Source organism: Microtus ochrogaster, unplaced genomic scaffold (assembly GCF_000317375.1).
Source record: "Microtus ochrogaster isolate Prairie Vole_2 unplaced genomic scaffold, MicOch1.0 UNK2, whole genome shotgun sequence".
Lineage (NCBI taxonomy): Eukaryota > Metazoa > Chordata > Mammalia > Rodentia > Cricetidae > Microtus > Microtus ochrogaster.
In genome coordinates, this window is record NW_004949100.1 from 5,320,526 (window position 1) to 5,341,750 (window position 21,225).

Genomic DNA, 21,225 nt, shown 5'->3' on the forward strand with positions numbered 1-21,225 from the left:
TGGAGCCTGTCCTGAAACTAGCTCTTGTAGACCAGGCTGGTCTCGAACTCACAGAGATCCGCCTGCCTCTGCCTCCCGAGTGCTGGGATTAAAGGCTTGCGCCACCACCGCCCGGCTTGAAATGATAATTCTTACATTTTATAATATTTCATCAAAACCCTTTAAGTACAAACTAATTGGTGGAAAGCAGAGAGCTATTGATTAGTTAAAAAAACACCATTAATATGTTGCATGAAAAAGAGAAATTGATCAAATTGTGATGAACTTCTACGTTCACTTCAAGCCTTCTTGGAAAGGATAACAAGCAATTTTCCTTTCTTAAATTGTATTTTGAGCACAAATTCTGTACTTTCAAGGAAAACATTAGTGTATATGAAGAGTATGAAATGTTTTACCACATTAACACTCAGATGAAAAATATTTCATTGATTATAAAATTTAAACCATTTTTAAAGCCAGATTCACAAGTCACGTGCTTAGTCTGCGCAGCTAAAAGGGTTGCATTTGGTTTTATTTTGAGTTAAGAGAAAGGAAGCCAGGCGATCAGGGGAAGTTAATATTGCTCGTTTCAAATGGGAGATGTCTTTGCAATAGTTGTGGACAGAGGGAATGATCAAAAATAATACATTTCTGACAACAGAGTAAAGGCTTTAGTTGCCCAACCCCTCATATACACTTTAGCTTTGTGCGGTCTTCATTGCCTGCAGTAAACAGGATTCTGAACTGAGAATTTTAGGCAACCATTTATAAGTTTTACATAATGCAAACATTGCCTGGCATCAATTATATTATACGACAAAAAGTAAAAGTTTTAAGTAACTCTTAGTACATTATATTTTGAAATTGTCATTTTTCTTATTATATATTGTTTATAATCTCTTAAAATGCCCAATCTGCAAAATATTATATGGATGATTATAGCAAATCAGATATGATATCTTTATTTTTCATGCTTTCACGCACAAGAAACCTGAAAAGCATCCTGTGTGAATGAGAGAAAGCTAATGCATAAATTCTTCTGTTGATGGTAATAAATTTCTTACTTTATAATAAATGCATTAAAATAATTTTAGGATGTCATGTAGGATTGAATACACACACATATTTCTATCTAATTACCTACACCAAAAATTTATAATTTTTATTCTTAAAACTTACTTGCATTATGAAATATATCAATTCATTATTTATAGCCTACAATTTAGTTGTAGAACTGATACTATATTAAAAATCATAACTTCCAGCTTCTTAGTTTCTGTATCAGAGAGGAAAAATGAAGAGTTAAAAGGAAGACCCTTTGTTGATATTAAAAAACGCGTTTCATCAGTGGGTATCCAGTAGTTTTATTCTGGAGTATAAATTAACTCGATGAAAAAGTGAATGTGAATACTGGCAGTGAACATAAAAACTTACCAACACCTGAATTCATATCCCCATTTTCAGAATCTGCTCCATGTTGGTTGTTACTGGCATGATAGTTGCTCATGGCTTCTAATTTGATTTTTTTCACCTTCATTGCTTCAGCAATAGCTGCATTGGTAGCAGCTGCAGCAGCTGCAGCAGCTGCAGTCAAACCTTAAGAAAAAAAATTAAAAAACAAAGTAATTCAAATTCAAGTTTTTTTTCTATAATAGGCCATCTCTTTCCATAACATACATGCAAACATAGAATATATAATTCTTTATGTTATACTGATAACATATTTCTGTTCCAAACCAGCCCAAGCAACACTGACACAAGCGTGCAAATTCTAATCAAACTCTCTGCTTGAGTACTAGGAGAAATGAACTCACATGTTTCACAGGAATGGAAATGTGGAGCAAATAAGCTTTCGAAGAGACACAGGCTGAACTTCCCATTCCCTGCTCAACATCCTCTACAGATGGTAGAAAGTCAACACTGCAGATTAATGAAAAGGCTTACTTCCGAAGCTCAATGTCTCCTCCCTAACTGGAGGTATCCCACATACTCAAGCTTGGATGTATCCATGCTACCTTTTCTCACACACGGCCTGCAGCAACAACCCTCTGCTTTCATGTGTGGCTCACTTCCATGCCTGCCATTCTTCTAGTGAAATTCTACTCATACTTTAACGTCTTAACCCCCACCTTCCCTAGGCTGAGATGATGAGAGCTTGCTTCTGGCTGTAAGGACTATGTTTACATTTATGTTATGGTACATGCAACACTGCACTGTGTGTGTCCTCCTGTGCATGTCCTTTCCTTGTGAAATGGTCACTTATTCAGTGACAGAGGCCATTGTCAATGTGCAGCTAAGTAGCTGCAGGATTCAAGATTTTTATGTCTTAATGTAGTGTGATATGCCCTGGCTGGCTGAAATACGTGAGAGACCTGCCTTTTCTGAAGAGAAAGGAGAAGTGAAAGGGAATGTCAGGGGAGAGAGTTGGAGGGGAGGGGCTGGGTGGAGAGGGGTGGGGCGATGGGCGGAGGGGAAAATATGATCAGACTGGGTGAAAACTAATTAATTAATCAATAAAAAATACAGAAAATTACAGCAAATAATTTCATTCCACTTATTAAGCCTTTAAGGACTGATTTCAGTGACTCAAGATTAATCTGATCACCATTATAAAACCATATTATTGATCAATATCATGTTTGCTTTACACATTACGGAATATAGCACAAGTTCTAAAATGCTGTACTTAAGCCCAGAATGCCCACTGTCTCTGCTTTGTCTTATACACTCTTGTCATTATCTGTATGTCTATATTTAGACATACACATATATTTAGACATACAGATAATAACAGATCAGATATGACACATGGAACAAAAGCCACTGACCTAAAGTGCAGTTCTATAGATAGGAAGAAAAGAAATTTGAACTGAAAACGTATTATCTTCTCAAATGTCAACTTTTACAAAGTTCCCTTTACCATCCTAACCTGGGGTCACCCATCTGAAAAAAGGTTACATGCCATGGGGAAAATGAATAATGTCTCCTAATTCTAGAATGTTAGCGGCCTATTCAAGGAGAGTGTGTCTTTCCCTGCATGCATCATCCTTTCACACAGCTGCCTGAGAGAACCTGAGCAATGTGTTCTGGCCTTCTGGATTTATCTGTGTGATTTATCCGCACTCCCAGTTGGTAGAGAGAATGAATGCTCCTCTTTTTCCTTTTCCTCCCCGCTAATCATTACACCTAGTTACCACAGCAAAAAGCTGCCTGCTGCCCATGGAATTACGTGGAGGTCTTGGTAGAAACCTTTGCTATGTAATCAGTGCACAGAAGACTCGACCTGCTCATCAGATCACTGCAGAGAGGCGTTGACCACGTACACCCGGATGTAATAAGATCTGCAGATCAGATCTTTGCTTGAAAAACTCATAACCACTCCTTAAAAGGCATTGATCTAAATTCAAAGAATCCATCTGTGTTTAGCACAAGCATTTGCTGCCTTTTAAGTCCCAACTTGAACAGACTCTCTCATCTTCCTATGATTGAATTTTCTCCTCAATGACTCATTTCCTTCAAAGATGTTTCAGAGCATTTTCTTTCCTGTTCCCTTTAAATCCTCTTTGTGATTCCCAGAAAAAAGGTTTTTCTTGATTTTTTCCTTGTCGCCAACGTGAACATCTTTGTCCTTTCCTCTCTTTCCTGGTGTTGACTTGTCAGTAATTTATGTCTTTTCTCAGCCCTATAACTTGGCTTCATGCTACAGGAGGATCTGGTAATTGCATTCAAAATATAAAGAGATGCTATTATATACTAGCATGCAAATTTTAAATAACACAAATATAATTTTCAAGATCTTGTCCTAGGAAAGCCAATTGATTTTTTTTTTTGAAAAGAGATTCTTCTGCTGTAAAACCATTCTGAGCCCAAAGAGGAAATAATAAAAATCAAGTAAGAAAACAAATAAAGAATAGCACATTATGCTCAGTATGGACAATTCTTATTCCTTATTCATCTGCAAGTCAAACCCAAGAGTTAATTTTCAGTGGGAAACTTTCTTTACTTAGTCCCTTACTCTAGATCTTTCATATTCATCTTAATATTCACTTATCATAACTACTTCTAATAAAGTTATTATCTTCTATTTGTTTGAAACTTTTCCCAAGTTTTACAATTCTAATAGAACTCTAAAAGTTACATGTGTCAAAATCAACCATGCACATGAATGCATGCATGCTATAATTTGAATAACATGCAATTTGGCATTCTAATTTTACCTAAGTCTTTTTTAATACAGGTAGGAAATTTTGGTATATGAAACAATTATAGACTTTTGGTTCTACTAAGCCTTCTTGTACTTGATTTTTAGTATCTTAAATTCAACCAATTTCCTTCATGTCCACTACTGTCCCAATTGCAAACTTCTATATCTTATTCCTTAAATTCCTGCAAAGCTTTTTTTTTTTAAATAGTCTTTTACAGGGAAGGGAACACTACTTGGTTATCCAGCATCAAATAATCAGTCCCTAAAAAAAACACATACAAATAGCATTATACAGACTGAGCAGGCTTTTTTTTTTTCAAAAAATATATGTATTTGCCTTTCAAGTATTTGTCAGAACCCGTCATGGAGCTTTCAAACAAAGCACATACCTACATCATGCCATCTGTACCTCTGACTCAGAAGGTCTGAGGTGGAGACTCTGAGATTATGCACCCGCTTATAGTAATTTTACTACTGCATGCATCGTCTTTCCATCCTTCTGTGTAGTCTGGGAAGAGCAACACAATACTTTGAAGTTTTCTTATTTTATATGAGAGAAGATGATGTGGCTAAAAGAATATGGGAATTAAGGCTACACCCCTAGAAGGTAAAATAAACACAATATGGGTAGATTCTTTATTTACTTACACCAAGTGTTTTTTATTATCATGGTGTTGGGTGTGACCTGTCATTGAATGTAAACGTCATTCACATACAAGATTCCTTGAAGAGCCACAAGGTAAATATAGTGGTTATTTTGAAAATGCTAAAAGATAAGTACAAGAACACTTTATTTTTGTGTTAGATTATATGAGACTACATGAGAGATAACAAATCTTATAATTTAATATAAAACATGAGTGCCCATAGATTCTTTGTGTGTAAAGTCTTAGAGGATCACAAGCCAATTGGCAGCTCATTACATCTATTATAGTTCCATTGGCTTTCAGTGGGTTCTTTCCTTTCAAACCTCCAAGGTAATTCTCAAATCCCTTGAACCTTATTGTCTTATTGTCTCTAGTGAAAGCATAGTGTGAGTTTCTCTGTAGCTTCAGATGGAGGTTGTATCGTGTATGATGTTCAATAATTAACTTCCTGTGAAAAGGAAAAGTGGAAGAAATAAATAATGACCAGAATGCCAAGATTTCAAGCCGTGACATGTTTTTATGTAATAAAGACTTATTCTCTGGTGGAAATAGCAGTAATTCTAAATATCTACCTTATTCCTTCACCCCTTCTGTGGCTCTATTTTCACAGACCCTACTTCTGTTCTGCCTCAGACTCATGGCAACTTTAGCTTCCCCTGCTTCTGTGACTTCCTCCAAAGTGTCTTAGATTTTCACATTGCCACTGCATTTAATTCTTCCCAATCAAAACAACTAATTTTCTATTCAGAACTAGTCAATTAAGTAGCTCCCAGGAAAGGTAGAGGCTGGAAAGTTGCAGAAGATTCCTTTAATGTATTACAAGAAATATTTTACATTGTATATAGACACTTAGTGAGAAATTTACACTAAGATTTACAGCGTTTCTGTTTTATAATGCATTGTTACTAACTGTGTGAAATATCATTGCAATGATTTCTATGAGGGAGTTTTAAAAATATCATCACAGAAATATATGCTCAAATTATCTATGAATAAAAGGAGAGGGAACAGACAAACTACCCAAACAATAATCAATAAAGGTAGGCAGATGACTTAAGACGGACAAATGAATGAATGAACAAATGACCTCTTACAGTAAGACATAATTAGCTTTTGATTTATAAATGAATGAATGACCTCTTACAGTAAGATATAATTAGCACCTAAACATTATAAACCAATGTCAAAGGTTTTGGAATGTAACTTTTTGGCTACCATGGCATACATTTTGATCCAGTCATCCACATGAATCAAGTTTTCCATAAAATCATTGAACACAAACTCTGTGTGCTGTATTATTACAAAGCCCTTGCTGTTTCAAATACAATAGCAGGAGTCAAACTTTTGGGAGTGAAATGGGCCTTTAAAGTCAACCTCTCACTTTGTAAGGAGAGCAATTATTTTCTGCTTTCAACTTTCATTAAACAGCCTTTAGTTTTTTTCAAATACCATTAAATAATCCTGACCACTATTTTAAAAAAGAATAAGTATCTCATTATATTTATTTCCAATAAGTTAGTGCCCTTAGTTATAAGTAGACGATTACAACTGTAGATTATAAATATCAAGAAAGAAGACAGATTGCTGTCAAATCCTTTCTCTGATCTGTTTGTTTGCTCATTAACTTGAAAAGTCCGATCTTTGATCTTTGGTTTCAAAGACATCAAGATGACTTCCAAATGTTTGATATGCTGTCTACTTTTACATTAACTTCCATACAAAATGCATCTCTCAAATCCTAATGGTTGAAAAATCATGTTAAACTAGAGATGGTAAGTATACAAATATTCCATACAGCTTACTATTAGTCTATGGTGCTAACTCAAATTTAAAAGAAACAAGTTTAAACATGCAAGAAATTATGGTCAAGGGTAGTTATTAATATTCTGGAATTGATAGCTTATTTATGTCTGGCATTCTTTCCACTGATTATTCAGGGAGACAGGCGGCTTATAAATATCTCATCACTCCACCGTCACAGAAATTTCATCGACAGTGCTCATGCACAGCTATTAGCAATATGAATCTAACCATTACAAGAAGGAGGAAAATCGAACATGTGGCATTAATACGCAGTCCTGGTTCCTAACCATCTGATAGGCAGATGGTGTGAAGCAGCTTCTCCAGCTGAAATGAAGGGGCACATCATTTAAAGGCTTGTTTGCATTCTAACTGATACCAATGCCATATTGATATACACGATGCATCATGGCAGGATTTGAACAATCTAGTTTGCTTCAGTCATAAATGTTTACAGCCTTGTTTTTTTAATCTTATAAGCATGTTTGGAAGAGTGTATTTTTAATTTATGAAAGCTATTGTTTACTTCTGTTGAACTAGAAGATTAGCAGAAAGCAGGAATATTAAATTACTTCAACCAGAGCAATATAACCAAGACAGATGAATAAAGTGGGTTTCTATTTTCAATAAGGATGTTAGTAAAGGAATTTTAAAATTAGTCTAGGCATTTTGCGCATTAAATACATTTATTCATTTAAACCTTCCAGCTATTTTTTCCCCAAGTGGCATAGAGAGGAACTTAATGCTTTACATAGTCATTCATTTAAAACTCTCACTGTGTGCAATTAATCTTGTCTAACAACTCAATTCAGAAAGCAAAACACCAAAAAGCATAGTTCAATTCAACACTCATTACTGTGAGGCAATCTTTCTGCCCCTGACAGTTCCTATAGACTCTGAAAAGCTACGTTGAAGGTGCATTGTGAGCTCTATATGCGTTTGAATTTCAACTCAATTGAAATCAGTCCAAGCCACAGAAGAACTCTTGGCTCAGTGCAACAACTTGAAAACACCACTGTCTTTTTTCCCTGAAACTCCACTTTTTTCTTATGCTTATTTAAATACCAGCTGTCCAAAAACTGACACTAATCTCGAGTTATTTTATTTCTTACTACTTTCTAAATAAATATAAAATGTGATTGAACCATGTCTGTTCTCATCTTGAATGCATAAATAGCAGAAATTATAAGCTACTAGAATAAGAAACTTAATTGTGCATCTGGTTAAAGTGAAGATTTTCAGCGTGAACTTGTCTCTTAACGTCCATTAGACTGACTTTCTTGCCCTTTGTGGCACATTTGTATTCTGTGGAGAAAAGGAAAATTGATCCCCAAGGCCACTAATGGAAACACTTTCTATACCAGTTTTCAGTTTTTCAATTGATTGAATTAGATTTTAGAAATGTTTGGACTAACAATAGCAACCAAAAAAAATTCTCACAAAATTAAATAAACATATGGTAAGAAACATATTATCCCCATTCTGAGTTAGCATGTGTATTGATATTGTTACTTTTCAGGTATTATTTCAGCAGCCAGGAAACAGAGTGGGGGCTGGGATGGATTAGGGAGAAGGGACTTAGTTGGGTCTGGAGAAAGGACATGGAAGCAAGAAAGTGATGCAATTCTATTTTCATTATAACAATATTTGAAAAGAAACATTATCATTATTTAATTAATGACTGATGAGTCAAACAAATATCGATATTAATATTATTTTATGGATAGTTGAAATTCCCATTACTCTGAATGAATGGAGTGGAATAGCATTGGTAACCAGGGTCGAACACCCACCATGGGGATGCTGTTTGGCCATGAATAAATGACTGAGCCATTTTAATGGGGGGCTTTGAACAGCTCACCTTCTGATGACTGACTCACAGAAACAGGATAAACCAGAACAAACAAAAAGGGTTAAATAACTGTCCTTTGGTGTTCAGTAAAATTTAGTTCATGTGTGGAAAGGTAAACTTAGCATGGTGTGTATACCTTTTTCTCATCTGTGATGCTATTTCCTCTGAGAAAATCATTTCTAAGCCACCAATTAAGGATTAAATTTATAAAACTCAGGTACTAGAAAATGATAATAGGAACCTTTGTTTTACTGACAATGAGGGGCAAAGAGAGTAATCTTTTCCACGAGATTACACCATTAAACACTGGCAGTGCAAGCCCAGTTCTAGGTCAAATTTCAGACTTGAACCCACTGAAGATAAAGGTAAAAGGACAGATGAAAATCAAGCAAGCTACAACATTTGAAATATGATGCATCTCTTTGCTTGATAGTTTATAAACTGCATGGGGAGCAGAGTTTAGACAGCCAAATAAATGAACAATCGTGTCAACTGACATAGAAATCTGATCAAATTTTCAATGACAGTTTCATAAAATTCACAATGGATTTGCTGGAGAAAGAATCACAGTTTGCCTTTGTGTACAAAATTTTGTTCTCTGTGGTGTTGGTGAAAAGCAACATTTGTCACATTACCAGAAAACTATACGTAGTGCAGAGGCCAGCAAAATGTTTTGCATAACTTTCATACTGAATAAATTCTCATTATGCTCACTAACTGAAATAATCAAAATTTCGCTTTGATTTTAATGATGCATGCTACACTATATTTTGCTTCTCTCTTTTTAAATGGCATTAACTTTCCTTGCGTCATTCTAAGACCCAACATTTCTTCTTACATTGATCGCCGGCCACCACACAAAATGACCCAGTCATTGAGCCTAGGCAGGTGATGAGTATGTCTGACCGAGTTCGAGCTTCTAAAAAGATGTTTTCTAATAATCAACTAGATAATTTATTACTGAGATGAACAAGGTATTGTAATTGATGATAAAGTAAAAATACCATAAGCATATTTTTCTACAAAAGTACAATCTCACTGGCATTTGAACTTTTAAAAATCTTCTTAAATGTTCTACTTTGTCTTGATATTCTTTGATACTTCAATAAGTTCCTCTTTCATCTTTGGTTTTCTCAAAATGTGTGTATGTTCTTTGAGGATCAGTTGTATTACAGTTGGTGAGAAGGAACAAGAAGCAAACGGGGAGGAGAGGGGGCAAGAGGAGAGATCCAGTTCTATTTTCTTTATTTTTATTGAGCTCTACATTTTTCTCTGCTCTCCTCCTTGTCTCTCCCCTCCCTTTCAACCCTCTCCCAGTTCCTTTTTTGACATGTAAGTTTTGTTTGGAGAGAATTATTTAAAGATATCAAAATACCTTTAGCAAACAGGTACATAAGAGATTTCTGATACGGTAACATAAATATTTTTGTGGAAAACACCCATGAAGGGCATACATTCATGGAGACATATAAATATTTGTGGACTTTGTTTTCTTTGTCTTTCTCAAAAGAACTGAGTTGGGGTCAGGGTAAACTGGGAACATTTGCATCTCCCATCACTGAGTAACAACGTGCAGTAGGTAGCAAAGGGATGGCAGTCAAGGTGGTCCAACCCTTTCTTCTTAGTCTTTAAGTCTTGCAGCTATGTCAGTATTTCCTGAGGGGCAGAATCGGCCTATGAGGTGGGAGTTTTTTTCATTTGTTTGGAAGGAGGAGCTGGATGGTGACAGTGTCAAGAAAAGTACAGATCAAGAGGAGTCTTACAACTAACTGGACTTTTGTGGACCTTTGAAAGGACAGACTCCGCCCCGACTGAGTGATAGGGAATGTTCTAAAGAAAAGTAAATGTGGTCCACAATATGAGCAAGATGTCAGGCTCAAGCTGATGAAGACTTTGTCTTGGCACAACTTTTTAATCATTATGAACTTACTTAATGCCTTGAATGTGTCATAGGCAAATTTAGCACTATCACAATATGCCATTGCTGCTTTTCAAGAATAAAAATGTACTCTTCTAAAGTCTGATTACCATATTCTGCCAAGCTTATCCAGGAAGGGAGGGCATGGGTATTGTATTATTCATATCCTTTTTTTTTGCTGTAAACTATTTCAATAAAAAATATGTTTAATTCTGATAGGAGAATAAATACGATTTGAGAGATTTTGAATCTTTGGTTGTTTGTTAGTACATTCTATTCATTTTTGGAATAACAGTGACAGCAAACACTGAACTTTCTTAACATGTTCTCACTTTGAGAACAGCATCCAGGGTTACCCTAATCCAATGGCTTCTCTTGACCTAATTTGTTTTGCGCCATGAGATCCTATTATAAGAAACTAAATCACCGCAGTAGATTTATTCACCTTAAATAATTTAAGCTAATTGAAAAAGAACCAAACTAAAACTAAAACACTTTCTCAGGCATTCAACTTCTGCATGTCAATTAGTAATTTAAACAACCAGCTAATTACTGCAACTTTGCAAGGAACTTGGAGCCACAAGATGAGAACGTTCCTCTGGCTCCAGCAAACTGAAGACACAGGCAAGGAGCAGCCCTGACTTATGAGCATGGGCATTTTTCTCATTCTTTCCCAAGACTATTTTCAAACTAATACATTTTACACCATAAGCAGCTACCTAACCATTTCATTTCTGATCACTTATTGACACTTATGATATTTCAAATCTATAAAGTGACTTGGGGAAAATGACAGTCATGGTGTTGTTATTCAAAGAGGTTGCTGTTACATCCTAATCCTAAGAAGCTGAAGCTCTATGAGCTGGCTAAAATAGGAGACTCTGATTAACATTATTAGAATTTATTTATGTTCCTAACTTAAAGCAGCTAAACACTATTTTAATTTAGCCATGTTAACAGGTCCAGAAAAGTACTATCACCAGTTTTCATTCACTGCTTCATCTTAAAGTGCATTTGTGAAATTAGTGATCTTTTCCTCATGAATTTATTTAATGGGACCCCTTGGTTAGTTCTTTGTATTATCTTAAATATAGGGTCTCATATGTGCAACCACCCTGTAAGAGTTTCAAAAGCTTTACTTGCAGTATTTTACCAAAGATCTTTCTGGTGAGAATTCAAAAATTCAAATATACTTTTATCTTAGAAGTAAAGCCTTTTGAAATATTGCTAAAGTGCCCTGTGAATAAAGACAACACTCTTAAGTGGACTTCCCCCGCGTTAAACAGCATTCATCTTTTCAAAAGCAATAGCTTCTCAGGCCACACGAGCCTCCTGCATTATTCATTTCATGTGCAACCTCGGCTGGACCATAAATTGTTACTTTATCTAATCAAAGGAGACTTAACTCTACAGAAGGTCAAAGGTTTAATTTTGTGAAGTATTATCTTACGCTATGAGTTTAACCGAAAAATAGAAGAAGAAAAACAGCCAAGACGCTGGTACTAAATGAGCCTTTATTGCCTCAGGCATTGGCCTAGTTAATAAACTTTCATTGAAGGTTTCTTTCAACTGTTATGGACAATGAGAGGGGAAAAAAAATCTTAAATTACAGCCATGTGTGACTTTTAAAGCAGTCATTCTTTTTTATCTCAACCTCCTTAGCTCAGGGGAAAAAAAAAAAGACAAAGAGAGATTGTCTTCAGCCTCTTAACCAAAACTGTATGTTTCTAAATAGATGAAAAGGTACAGATAAACTTTGCAAGAAGCAGAGGTCGGCTTTGAACAATATAAAAAAAATACATTCTTTAGGTGTCGAATCTTCGAGAGCAATCTTTCTAGCTCACTGTTAAACTACAAAGAGAACAGGGAAAGCATGAGTTCTACCCACAACTTCCACTTTTAGACTCTCCTGCATGGTAAAAGATAAAGCCTTATATGTCATCATTGCACAAAACCCGTGCCTAGTTCAGTATTAATCAAATGTATTGTAATTCTTATACTATCTATGTATCTTCTAGCCTGTTCAGGTGCAAAAATCCCTCTTCTGTCACATTCAGACAAACTAGCAGCAAAATATTCATTTTTTTATCAATAGACAAAATATTTAGGAGGATCAATTGCATCTGTCTAATACTTTTAACCAATGATCCCTCTGCACTTTTCTGTTTAGTATTTTCTGGAGGAGACAGTAAGCCAAGTTCTTTGTGAACAATGGTAGATATCCTCATTTCTTTGTCCAGAGGCACTTCGTAATGATCAAAGTCACCTACATCCTCAAAGACATCTTGGTCTATATGTTATTGCATAAAAGGGGACATTCCTGGATCACTTAACTGCGGCCAAAGGGAGAAACAGTGGTCTCCCCCAACTTTTAGTCTATTCTGGATAACAAAAGAAGGGTTAAAGAAACGTACCTGCACCAGGTCTCATTCCCAGACCCCAAATGATATTCACCCTCTTTCCACCAAGGAGTGTTCTACAGAAATGGCATGTTACTTTATGTGAAGGACATGTCTTCAGGACAGTCTTTAGTCATCTATGAACGTGAGCAGCATGGCAGCTTACTCTAGCAGCAGCAGGTGAATCCAGGCCTAGGCTCCCTGCTGAGAGCAGCTTTCCACACAGTGGGGGCAATAAGCCTTATTGCACCCAAGAGAGAAGCATGGGTGCATATCAGCTCTTGTGCTTCTTTCCTGTATTTACTTAAGAGCACAAAGACATCTGAGGAGGAGTAAAAAACAGAGACTCAAGACAATGGAACTTTTAGGAGAAGGGGAAGTAGTCAAGCACTATGTGTAATAGGAGGAACCCAAATTTAGAATTTCTCGGCACAGTTAAATCTGGGTAAAAGAATCTAAAGTAAATTGCGACAATTGGTTGTCATCAATGGAAAAACAGGCTTTGAGACGCTATCAGTAGGCTCGCCAATGCAAAACATCCATAATGTGCTACTTTAGTGTTAGGGAGAAAGCGTGTTGAGAATGATTGACAGCATGAATAATTTTGCTTTGGTTCCTTTTTGCCCACTTTTTTTTCTGCCTAAGTTGTACATATGTATTTGTCAGTGAGTACCATAAGAAAAAGGGGAAGTGTGAAAAAGCATGGCTATTTCCTAAAAAGTAAACACAACACTATTTAAATATAGTTTTATGCATGTATGTGTAGCTGTATACAATTTGTTAAAAACAAGGATAGTCATTCTTCAAAGTTACAGTTCTTTTCTCATTTATTTATTATTATTCTTTTAGAGAAAATGGTTGATGCACATTAGAAAATGACCTAGAGGGCAGAGAAGCCTGGGAGAGGAAAAAAAAAAAAACCTCAGGTATCTCAAATTTAATTCCTTCTTCCATTAATCAAAGTTTTATGAGTTCGTGAAAGTTATGCTACAGAGCATGAGGAGGATGGGAAACAACCCAGATCAAGGGAATTCAATGGATTTATTAAACGTGCAGACAGTCACTCAGGCTGGTGTTTTAGCAGGATTGACTCGATTCATTAATTGTAGCTTTGTGAAACTCTAAAATGCTCAAGGATCGTGCTCACGCCTGCAATGCAGCAATGCAGCAAAATACTTACAATCTTTCAACCACCACGAGCATTGGTTTTTCTCTTTTTTTAAACCTAATCCACAGCTTGACACTGATCCTATGGTAAAGAAACACAGTTTTTGATTGAAAATAATATCTAAACATTGCTGCACTAGCCTGGTGGCCTAACAGAATATAGTGTTTCTGAAACTCGGGAAATTCAGGTTGGGAAGCAAACTCATCCTCTCAGCTCTGGCTTGAAAGGTTTTCAAAAAAATCCTTTTGGCTGGAATAATCTTTTTTCTGCTTCACAGAGGAAAGAAAAAGTAACACTTCAGCCATGCAGTTTTTTTTTTTTTTTTTTCATGCAGTGACTAGGTCAAAGGAAATCGTATTTGGCTACAAACTTGAGGACAACAGCACAGCACAGATCAACACAGAAGCTCACTTGACATTCCACAACAGAGACATCAGAAGTCTCACTTTATCTAATGTACCTCAATTTGCAATGATCAAAATGTCACAGTGGAACGTTTCTCAAAGTGGGGACTAAAAGCTGGAGGCATGACTCAGCAGTTAGGAGCACTCATCACTCAGAGAGGACTTGCATTTGTGCCCCAGGACCCACATCAGGCAGACCTCAGCCACCTGTTCCTCTAGCTCCAGAGGGAATCCAACAACTCTGGCCTCTGCCAGCACCTGCACCCAAATGCACATACAGACACATACACATAAATAAAATGATTTTTTTAAAGTTGTTAAATAGAGAATATTATCTAAGTATTCACTGATAGCAATAAACACACTCATTTAGTGTAAAGGCCATTGGAATAACTGAAGTCTCCAAGCCAAAGAAATTACTGAACAACAGTATTCAGGGGCGTACGAGAAATTGTGAAAATTATAAAAATCAAAGGGTGCTGGTGTTATAAAAGCATTGCATAGGCTTAAACTGGTAATCAATCTAGGCATATATGTTTAGATACCATGCTTAAAATAGTTAAAGAAAAAGATATTGTCTGACGACTCTCTTCTGACTTACTCAGTGAATGTCTAAGCATGATAAGAATGACAGTTGGCTAAACTCCTAAATATCACGAATAATATCACAAATCTCAGTCTTGATAGTTTTTATCAGTACCTTACAAAGCATAAGAAACGCTTGGGAGAGTGGGGAGGTGGAAAATAAATAATAAAAGTTCTCAAATTAAATAATATCATTTTGGGGAGACAGGGAGAGTTGTCTTAGCATTGAAAGCTTTGAAGTGCACAATCCAGGCTAAATAAGTCTTTGCATCAAGAGGCTAGAGTTTATGTTTACACCACATTTTCTTTGTGCTCCACAGGGCATAACCCCATGCTACCAAGTTGGATGCAACATACAGAGATGAGGACATAATCATTCTTTATGTTTAATTTCTACTTCAAAAGATATTTTCCCCGGTGAGGTCCAAAAGTTCCTCTCTTAAGATGTCTGGGCTGTAGTCAATTTATCTGACAGGAAAGGCTGAGAAGTAAGCTAGAACAAAAATTATCAAACCCTGTGAAGAAAAATAAACCCTTACTGTAGAATAAAAATATATAGCATTAAACCAATATCCTGTAAATTAGCTAAAATTACTTTGCCATTGGAAATAGTCCGACATTTTCAGGCGTATGCCTTCTGCCAAGGTTATGTGATGGACAATGTGTGTCTTTTAGCTCAGAAGATAATATCATTTTTCTCCAGTTACTTCTCAGAAAGAAAATTTTGTTGTATTTTTCAGATAAAGGCTTCATAAGTCTGATAATATTGCCCGCGGTTCTTGGATGGGAATATTAAATGAAGGAGTATATTTAAGAACTTCAGTTGTCCTTGGGACACTAAGCACTCCATAGCGATAGAGTCCTGTTACTGTTGTTTCTGGAAGATACTAATTCTGTGAATAATTAAACACGAAAGAAACTGACATCAAAATTATAGAAATGGATTACAATTATGTTTGTAATGGTTAATAACTATTGCCAGTGTGACTGAATTGAGCGATGTTGAGCAGACTGATTAGGACAGCCACCCTCTGGTGTGTATGTGACATGACATCATTTCCTGGGACCACTACATCATAAGAACTCTCACAAAATGAATGCGCTCATCATGTTACATGGGATTCACTACCCTATGTTATCACTGAAAATTGATGAAAGTTAGAAGATGTGGCCTAGATGGAGAAAGCTCAGCATTGCAGGAGTGTCCTTGTGACTACATCTTGCCCTGGGCACATTCTGAATACTATTCTGCTTCCTGTCAGACAGGAGGTAAAGAACTACTTGTATCATGTGTACCCATTGCTACAATGGCCTTCTCAAGTTCATGTTGCCCATGCTTAGGGCCAAGATAAACCCTTCCTCTTGAAAGTTGTCCTGTCTGATCATATCAATGTGGAGAAGAGAAACTAGCTCAGTGTTCTAGTTAAGTGGAAGATAAACAGTATCACAATGCAGGAGACTCCACATTGAATTTGCATTATCCACATCATTATTCAAAAGGGAAGTCTATAATTCTAAGGCCACTTTATCACAAAATCTACAACGTGATAAACTTAAACCAAAAATAAAGTACTGTTAAATGGTTGGGAGCAACATTGCTCTAACAAGAAAGAAATTATAATATGAAACTGAAACTTCAGATTTAACTTGCATAGATATTACATATTCTGAGTATTACATATTCTGGATATTAATCTTCAGACACATAAATAAGTGGTAGATATCTATATATTGTATAGGTTGTCACTTCACTGTTTTGAGGTCCCTTTGTCTGTCCCAAAGCTTCTTAATTTGAGGTAACTCTATTTGTCTACTTTAAAAAATATTGCATCTAATTGAATCAATATATGCAATCAATGAAAATTAATGAAAGATAAAATGATTATAAGGAAACAAGTTTTAATAAATAGGCAAACTTAGTTTTCTCAAAAACCTATGTAATCACTACATTATCAGGTTCATATAAAGCAGTTCTGTGACCATCTTCTCTGCGCACAGAATGCATTGTGATTCCAAGCTGGAGCATAGCCCATGTCTCTACTAACTGGTTTCTCAATATGCACACTCAGCTTCCTAAAAATATACCTGATTGTCCTAAGTAGTTTTTTCTCCTTTTCATATATACATATTATTCACTTTGAAACAGGAATCATGTAGGATAAATAAAGGGAGAGGTGAAATCAGATAATATAGCGATTCTTCCCTCGATGTTCTATAATAACAAAGTAACAACAATCAAGATCGTAACAGTGGCACTTTTGCCCATGGTTTCATGGGGTTTGTGGGTATTAGCTAGTTTTATTTTACAGTCTATAGATTCAAGGGATATTGTAGGTTCTCATTATTGTACATACAATAGCCACAATTCAATTAGTCTAATATTATTAAAGAGAATTATTCCAGAAATTTGTCTTTACCATTGCTTTATAGCTCTAAACACAAAATTTCAATTGTGGATGTATCAATTACTGAACAAAAGTTAAGATATTTTATCTACTAAGTGGCTCAAGATTTGAGTATTTGAGAACATACAAAATACAAATAGATACTTTGGTGATTAAACTGAAGTAAAAGAATATTTCAAAGTGGAAAACACATATGAAAACACATTGGACATATTTTAAGAAAGTAATAGTTAAACCAATAAAACCTAATTGATTTTGGGTAAGATGGATCTTAACCTGTGGGTCTTGAATCCTTTTGGGGACAGAATGAACACAGGGATTTCATGTCATATATCCTGCTTATCAGATATTTACAATAGTATTCATAGCATTAGAAAAATTACAGGTATGAAATAGGAAAGAAAATAGTTTTTGTCATTGGCGGCTCATCAAAACATGAAGAACTGTATTAAATAGCTGTAGCACTAGGAATATTGAGAACCACTGATCTAGATCATCTCATAGAGCAAGTAGAGCCATAAAATTTTTCATGAGAAGTCATCAAGAGACAGGAGCTATGCCACCAAAAGACCAGCATATAGTGTATAAGTGATATTTGCATTAGTTAAGAGCTAACATGCCAAGGAATATGAATAAAAGAGAACAAGACAAAGAAATATGTCTTTCTATGGAGTTTCCAGGAGGAACACAGAATTGTCACCAACGTATGACAGAGGTTTCTGTCCTGCCCAGTACCACAATCATTTAGTTCCAAATAAACACACAGAGGTCTACATTAATTATAAACTGGTTGGCCTATTGGCTCAGGCTTCTTATTAACTCTTACATCTTAAATTAGCCCATTATTCTTGTCTGTGTTAGTCACGTGGCTTGCTATCTTTTATCAGTGAGGCGTTCTCATCTCATGTCCTCTGCATCTGGATGACGAATGCAGGCTGAGTCTTTGCTCTTCAAAGAATTCTTCTGTTCTGGTTGTCCCATCTATACTTCCTGCTTGACTACTGGCAAACAGCATTTTATTAAAGGAATACAAGTGACAAATCTTTACAGGGTACAAGACCATTGTCCCATACCAACCAACTTCTTAAGGCTTATATCACAGTTCAGATCATCAGAATTTTAGACAGTAAATTTGAGTTGTGTTAATCAAATAAGGTTGTGTTTATGCTGGTGGTAATAGGAAATATGCGTATGTAAAAATGCATATGCATATGTGTGTAGTGTGTATGGGCATAAATAAAGTTTCTTATTGGGTTAATAAAAATCTCCTAATTTTTATTTTGTATCTTAAAAATAAACCTCTCTCTGTGTCTCTCTCTGTATCTCTGTCTTTGTCTCTCTCTCTCTCTCTCTCTCTCTCTCTCTCTCTCTCACACTCACACACACACACACACACACACACACACACTCTACAAATTACCAGCCTGAGAAACACACTATTAGAGTCCAAGATGAGAAGATAAGATCAGAAGAATCTTTCACCAGTGTCACAGGATAACTGAACCAAAAATTGAATATGAAAGGTTCTGAGACAAAATAGAGGTAGTAAGAACAGCTAATAAAAGCAGTGTGTACCTTCAATTCGTTTTCGGAAATGACAAGAAAATTTTGCTGAGGTAAACATTTGCTAAGTTGCTGAAGACTTGAATACACAGGTAAGAAAAAAAAGAGATAATATTTGAGAATGGATATTAAAACTGACAAAAAGAAAAGAATTTTTCCGAAAAAAAGAGAAAGCATCAAAAGAGAGATGAAGGAGGAAGCCTCTTCAACAAACTTACTCTCTGTGAGCAAGTTTTGGCATCATTTGAAATCATTCACTCTTAACCGAGGTAGAAGTGAATAAGCTAATTCAATTCAAATGGCTTAATTCATTTTAAACGATTGAATTGATGAGGAATTGAGAGTGATTCAATTAAGATTCAATTTCATTAATAATTCTGTAAGAATGCAAATAAAGCAAGAATATGGAAGACCGCATGTTCTTGAATTTGAGCTGTGAGCATCACAAAGTTCTAAATATACAATGTAAATATTTGAAATGTTATTTGGCATAAAGCAGCTATATATATGATTATTATTATTTCTCAAAGACATAAACACAGATGCTGAGGTGTCCAGTAGTCGAAGGACATGTATCATGTCTTATTCAAATTAAGTTTCTACAGCTGTTCTTGAAATACACTACTCAGCTTGAAAATAAATGACACCTGATAAATTTTACATGAACTTCTGGTCTTTAGTTAGTATATGTCTTGGTAGGTTCTATCACTATTTTGACATGATATAGTCATCTAATGCTTGCATAAATTGCAAAAATTACACAAAAGATCAGTGATTGCCCCCCCCCCCCCAGGGAGGCAGCAACACAAACCAAAGAGAAATTCAATCCGGGAAAACAGGAAAGAAAACTGAGAGCAGAGTGGAAGAAACTGGCGTCCTTAGGGCAGTGGGTACCAGTTGTGCATCCAATACCAAAGGGTCATCTCTGAAAATGTATATGGGCAAGAGATATACAAACTGATCAGACTGTATGAACTACAAACTGCTCAGTTCATGTATCACTTGTTTGTGTGTGTGTGTGTGTGTTAGAGAGAGAGAGAGAGAGAGAGAGAGAGAGAGAGAGAGAGAGAGAGAGAGAATGTAAGAACTAAAGAAAAAGAGGCTATGAATTTGAAAGCGAACAAAGGGTCACTCACTCCTTCTAGCACCACAAGCTTCTACTAGATCTAAAGGCAACAGACCTGTATTTACAAAGGAAGCAAAAGCAAATTGACCAAAGGGTGACAGAATAGCCTCAGCCATGTGAAGTGTGACTGCTAGTGCTTCAATGCCAGCACCTGTCCCTCAACTGTCACTTTCTCACCTCTTAGAACGCTTTTGCACTGTGCACACACAGACTAGGCAGAATCTCACCCCTGTGACAATGGCTGCATCCCACACGTACCGATACCATACCCATAGCATCCTGTGGTTATAATCATTTTCTCACTGAGTTCCTGGGTCCTGATGTGGTCAAAATACAAGAACATTAAAGTTGAAACAACAAAACCTCAGCTTAAGTGTCTCTCTGTACACGTGCTTCCTATTTATCAGCCTATATATACCAAATGTTTACTTGAAAAGACAACATTTCTGAAGTTTTTACAATAAATGTTATTCTGTTAGAGTTATTTAGTGAAAAGTTTCTTAAGTTACACATTGCACTGAAATTTGGGGAAGTGTGTAAAAAGTCACTATAGACATATTGCACAGTTCTGTGTTGAATACTTAAAACTTGCCAAGAGTACATCTTCCATGGACCCACCTTATACCAAAAAAGCAAAAGATGGAAACACAGTGTGCATATATGCTTCCCACACAAATGTATAGGAAGAAGCATGTTAATAATTATGTAATAATTATGTTACTTATATCTGTGCTCTGAGTGAATCTGTATATGGACATGTACATAACTCTAGAAGAAGAGGCTTGTGTAAGGACAGAAGTAACAGTATAAAACTCTGGAGCTAATAAAAATAGACATCAGAATTAAAGTGGGACAAGTTTATCCTCAAAAGTTTACGCTCTTACCCTCTGTTCTTTAAACAAGTCTCAGTGAACTAAAACAGTGACTCCCCAGTGCAATTGTCAGATGCAAGTGTTTAGAAATGTGTTGGAAATTCAGAATTTTTCAACAATTGAATTTTACAAATGTGAAATTCACTACAACCACTGAGTCTGAAGAGATAATACTCTTTCACAAAATGGCCACATATGTATATGCAAATGTGTGTGTGTGTGTGTGTGTGTGTGTGTGTATGATCTGAAAATCCCCACACTGAATATATATGCAGTATCTCTATACTGCATATATATTCAGTC

General features: G+C 35.9%; 1 protein-coding gene across 1 annotated transcript in view; it reads right to left on the minus strand.

The window, feature by feature from the left end:
- Dach1 (dachshund family transcription factor 1) overlaps positions 1-21,225 on the minus strand; it is a 362,276-nt gene that overhangs the window by 169,650 nt on the left and 171,401 nt on the right. Inside the window, exon 3 of the mRNA XM_026788386.1 lies at positions 1,414-1,575. Within this exon, the coding sequence (XP_026644187.1) occupies positions 1,414-1,575 (162 nt within the window). The remainder of the gene's footprint in view (positions 1-1,413; positions 1,576-21,225) is intronic.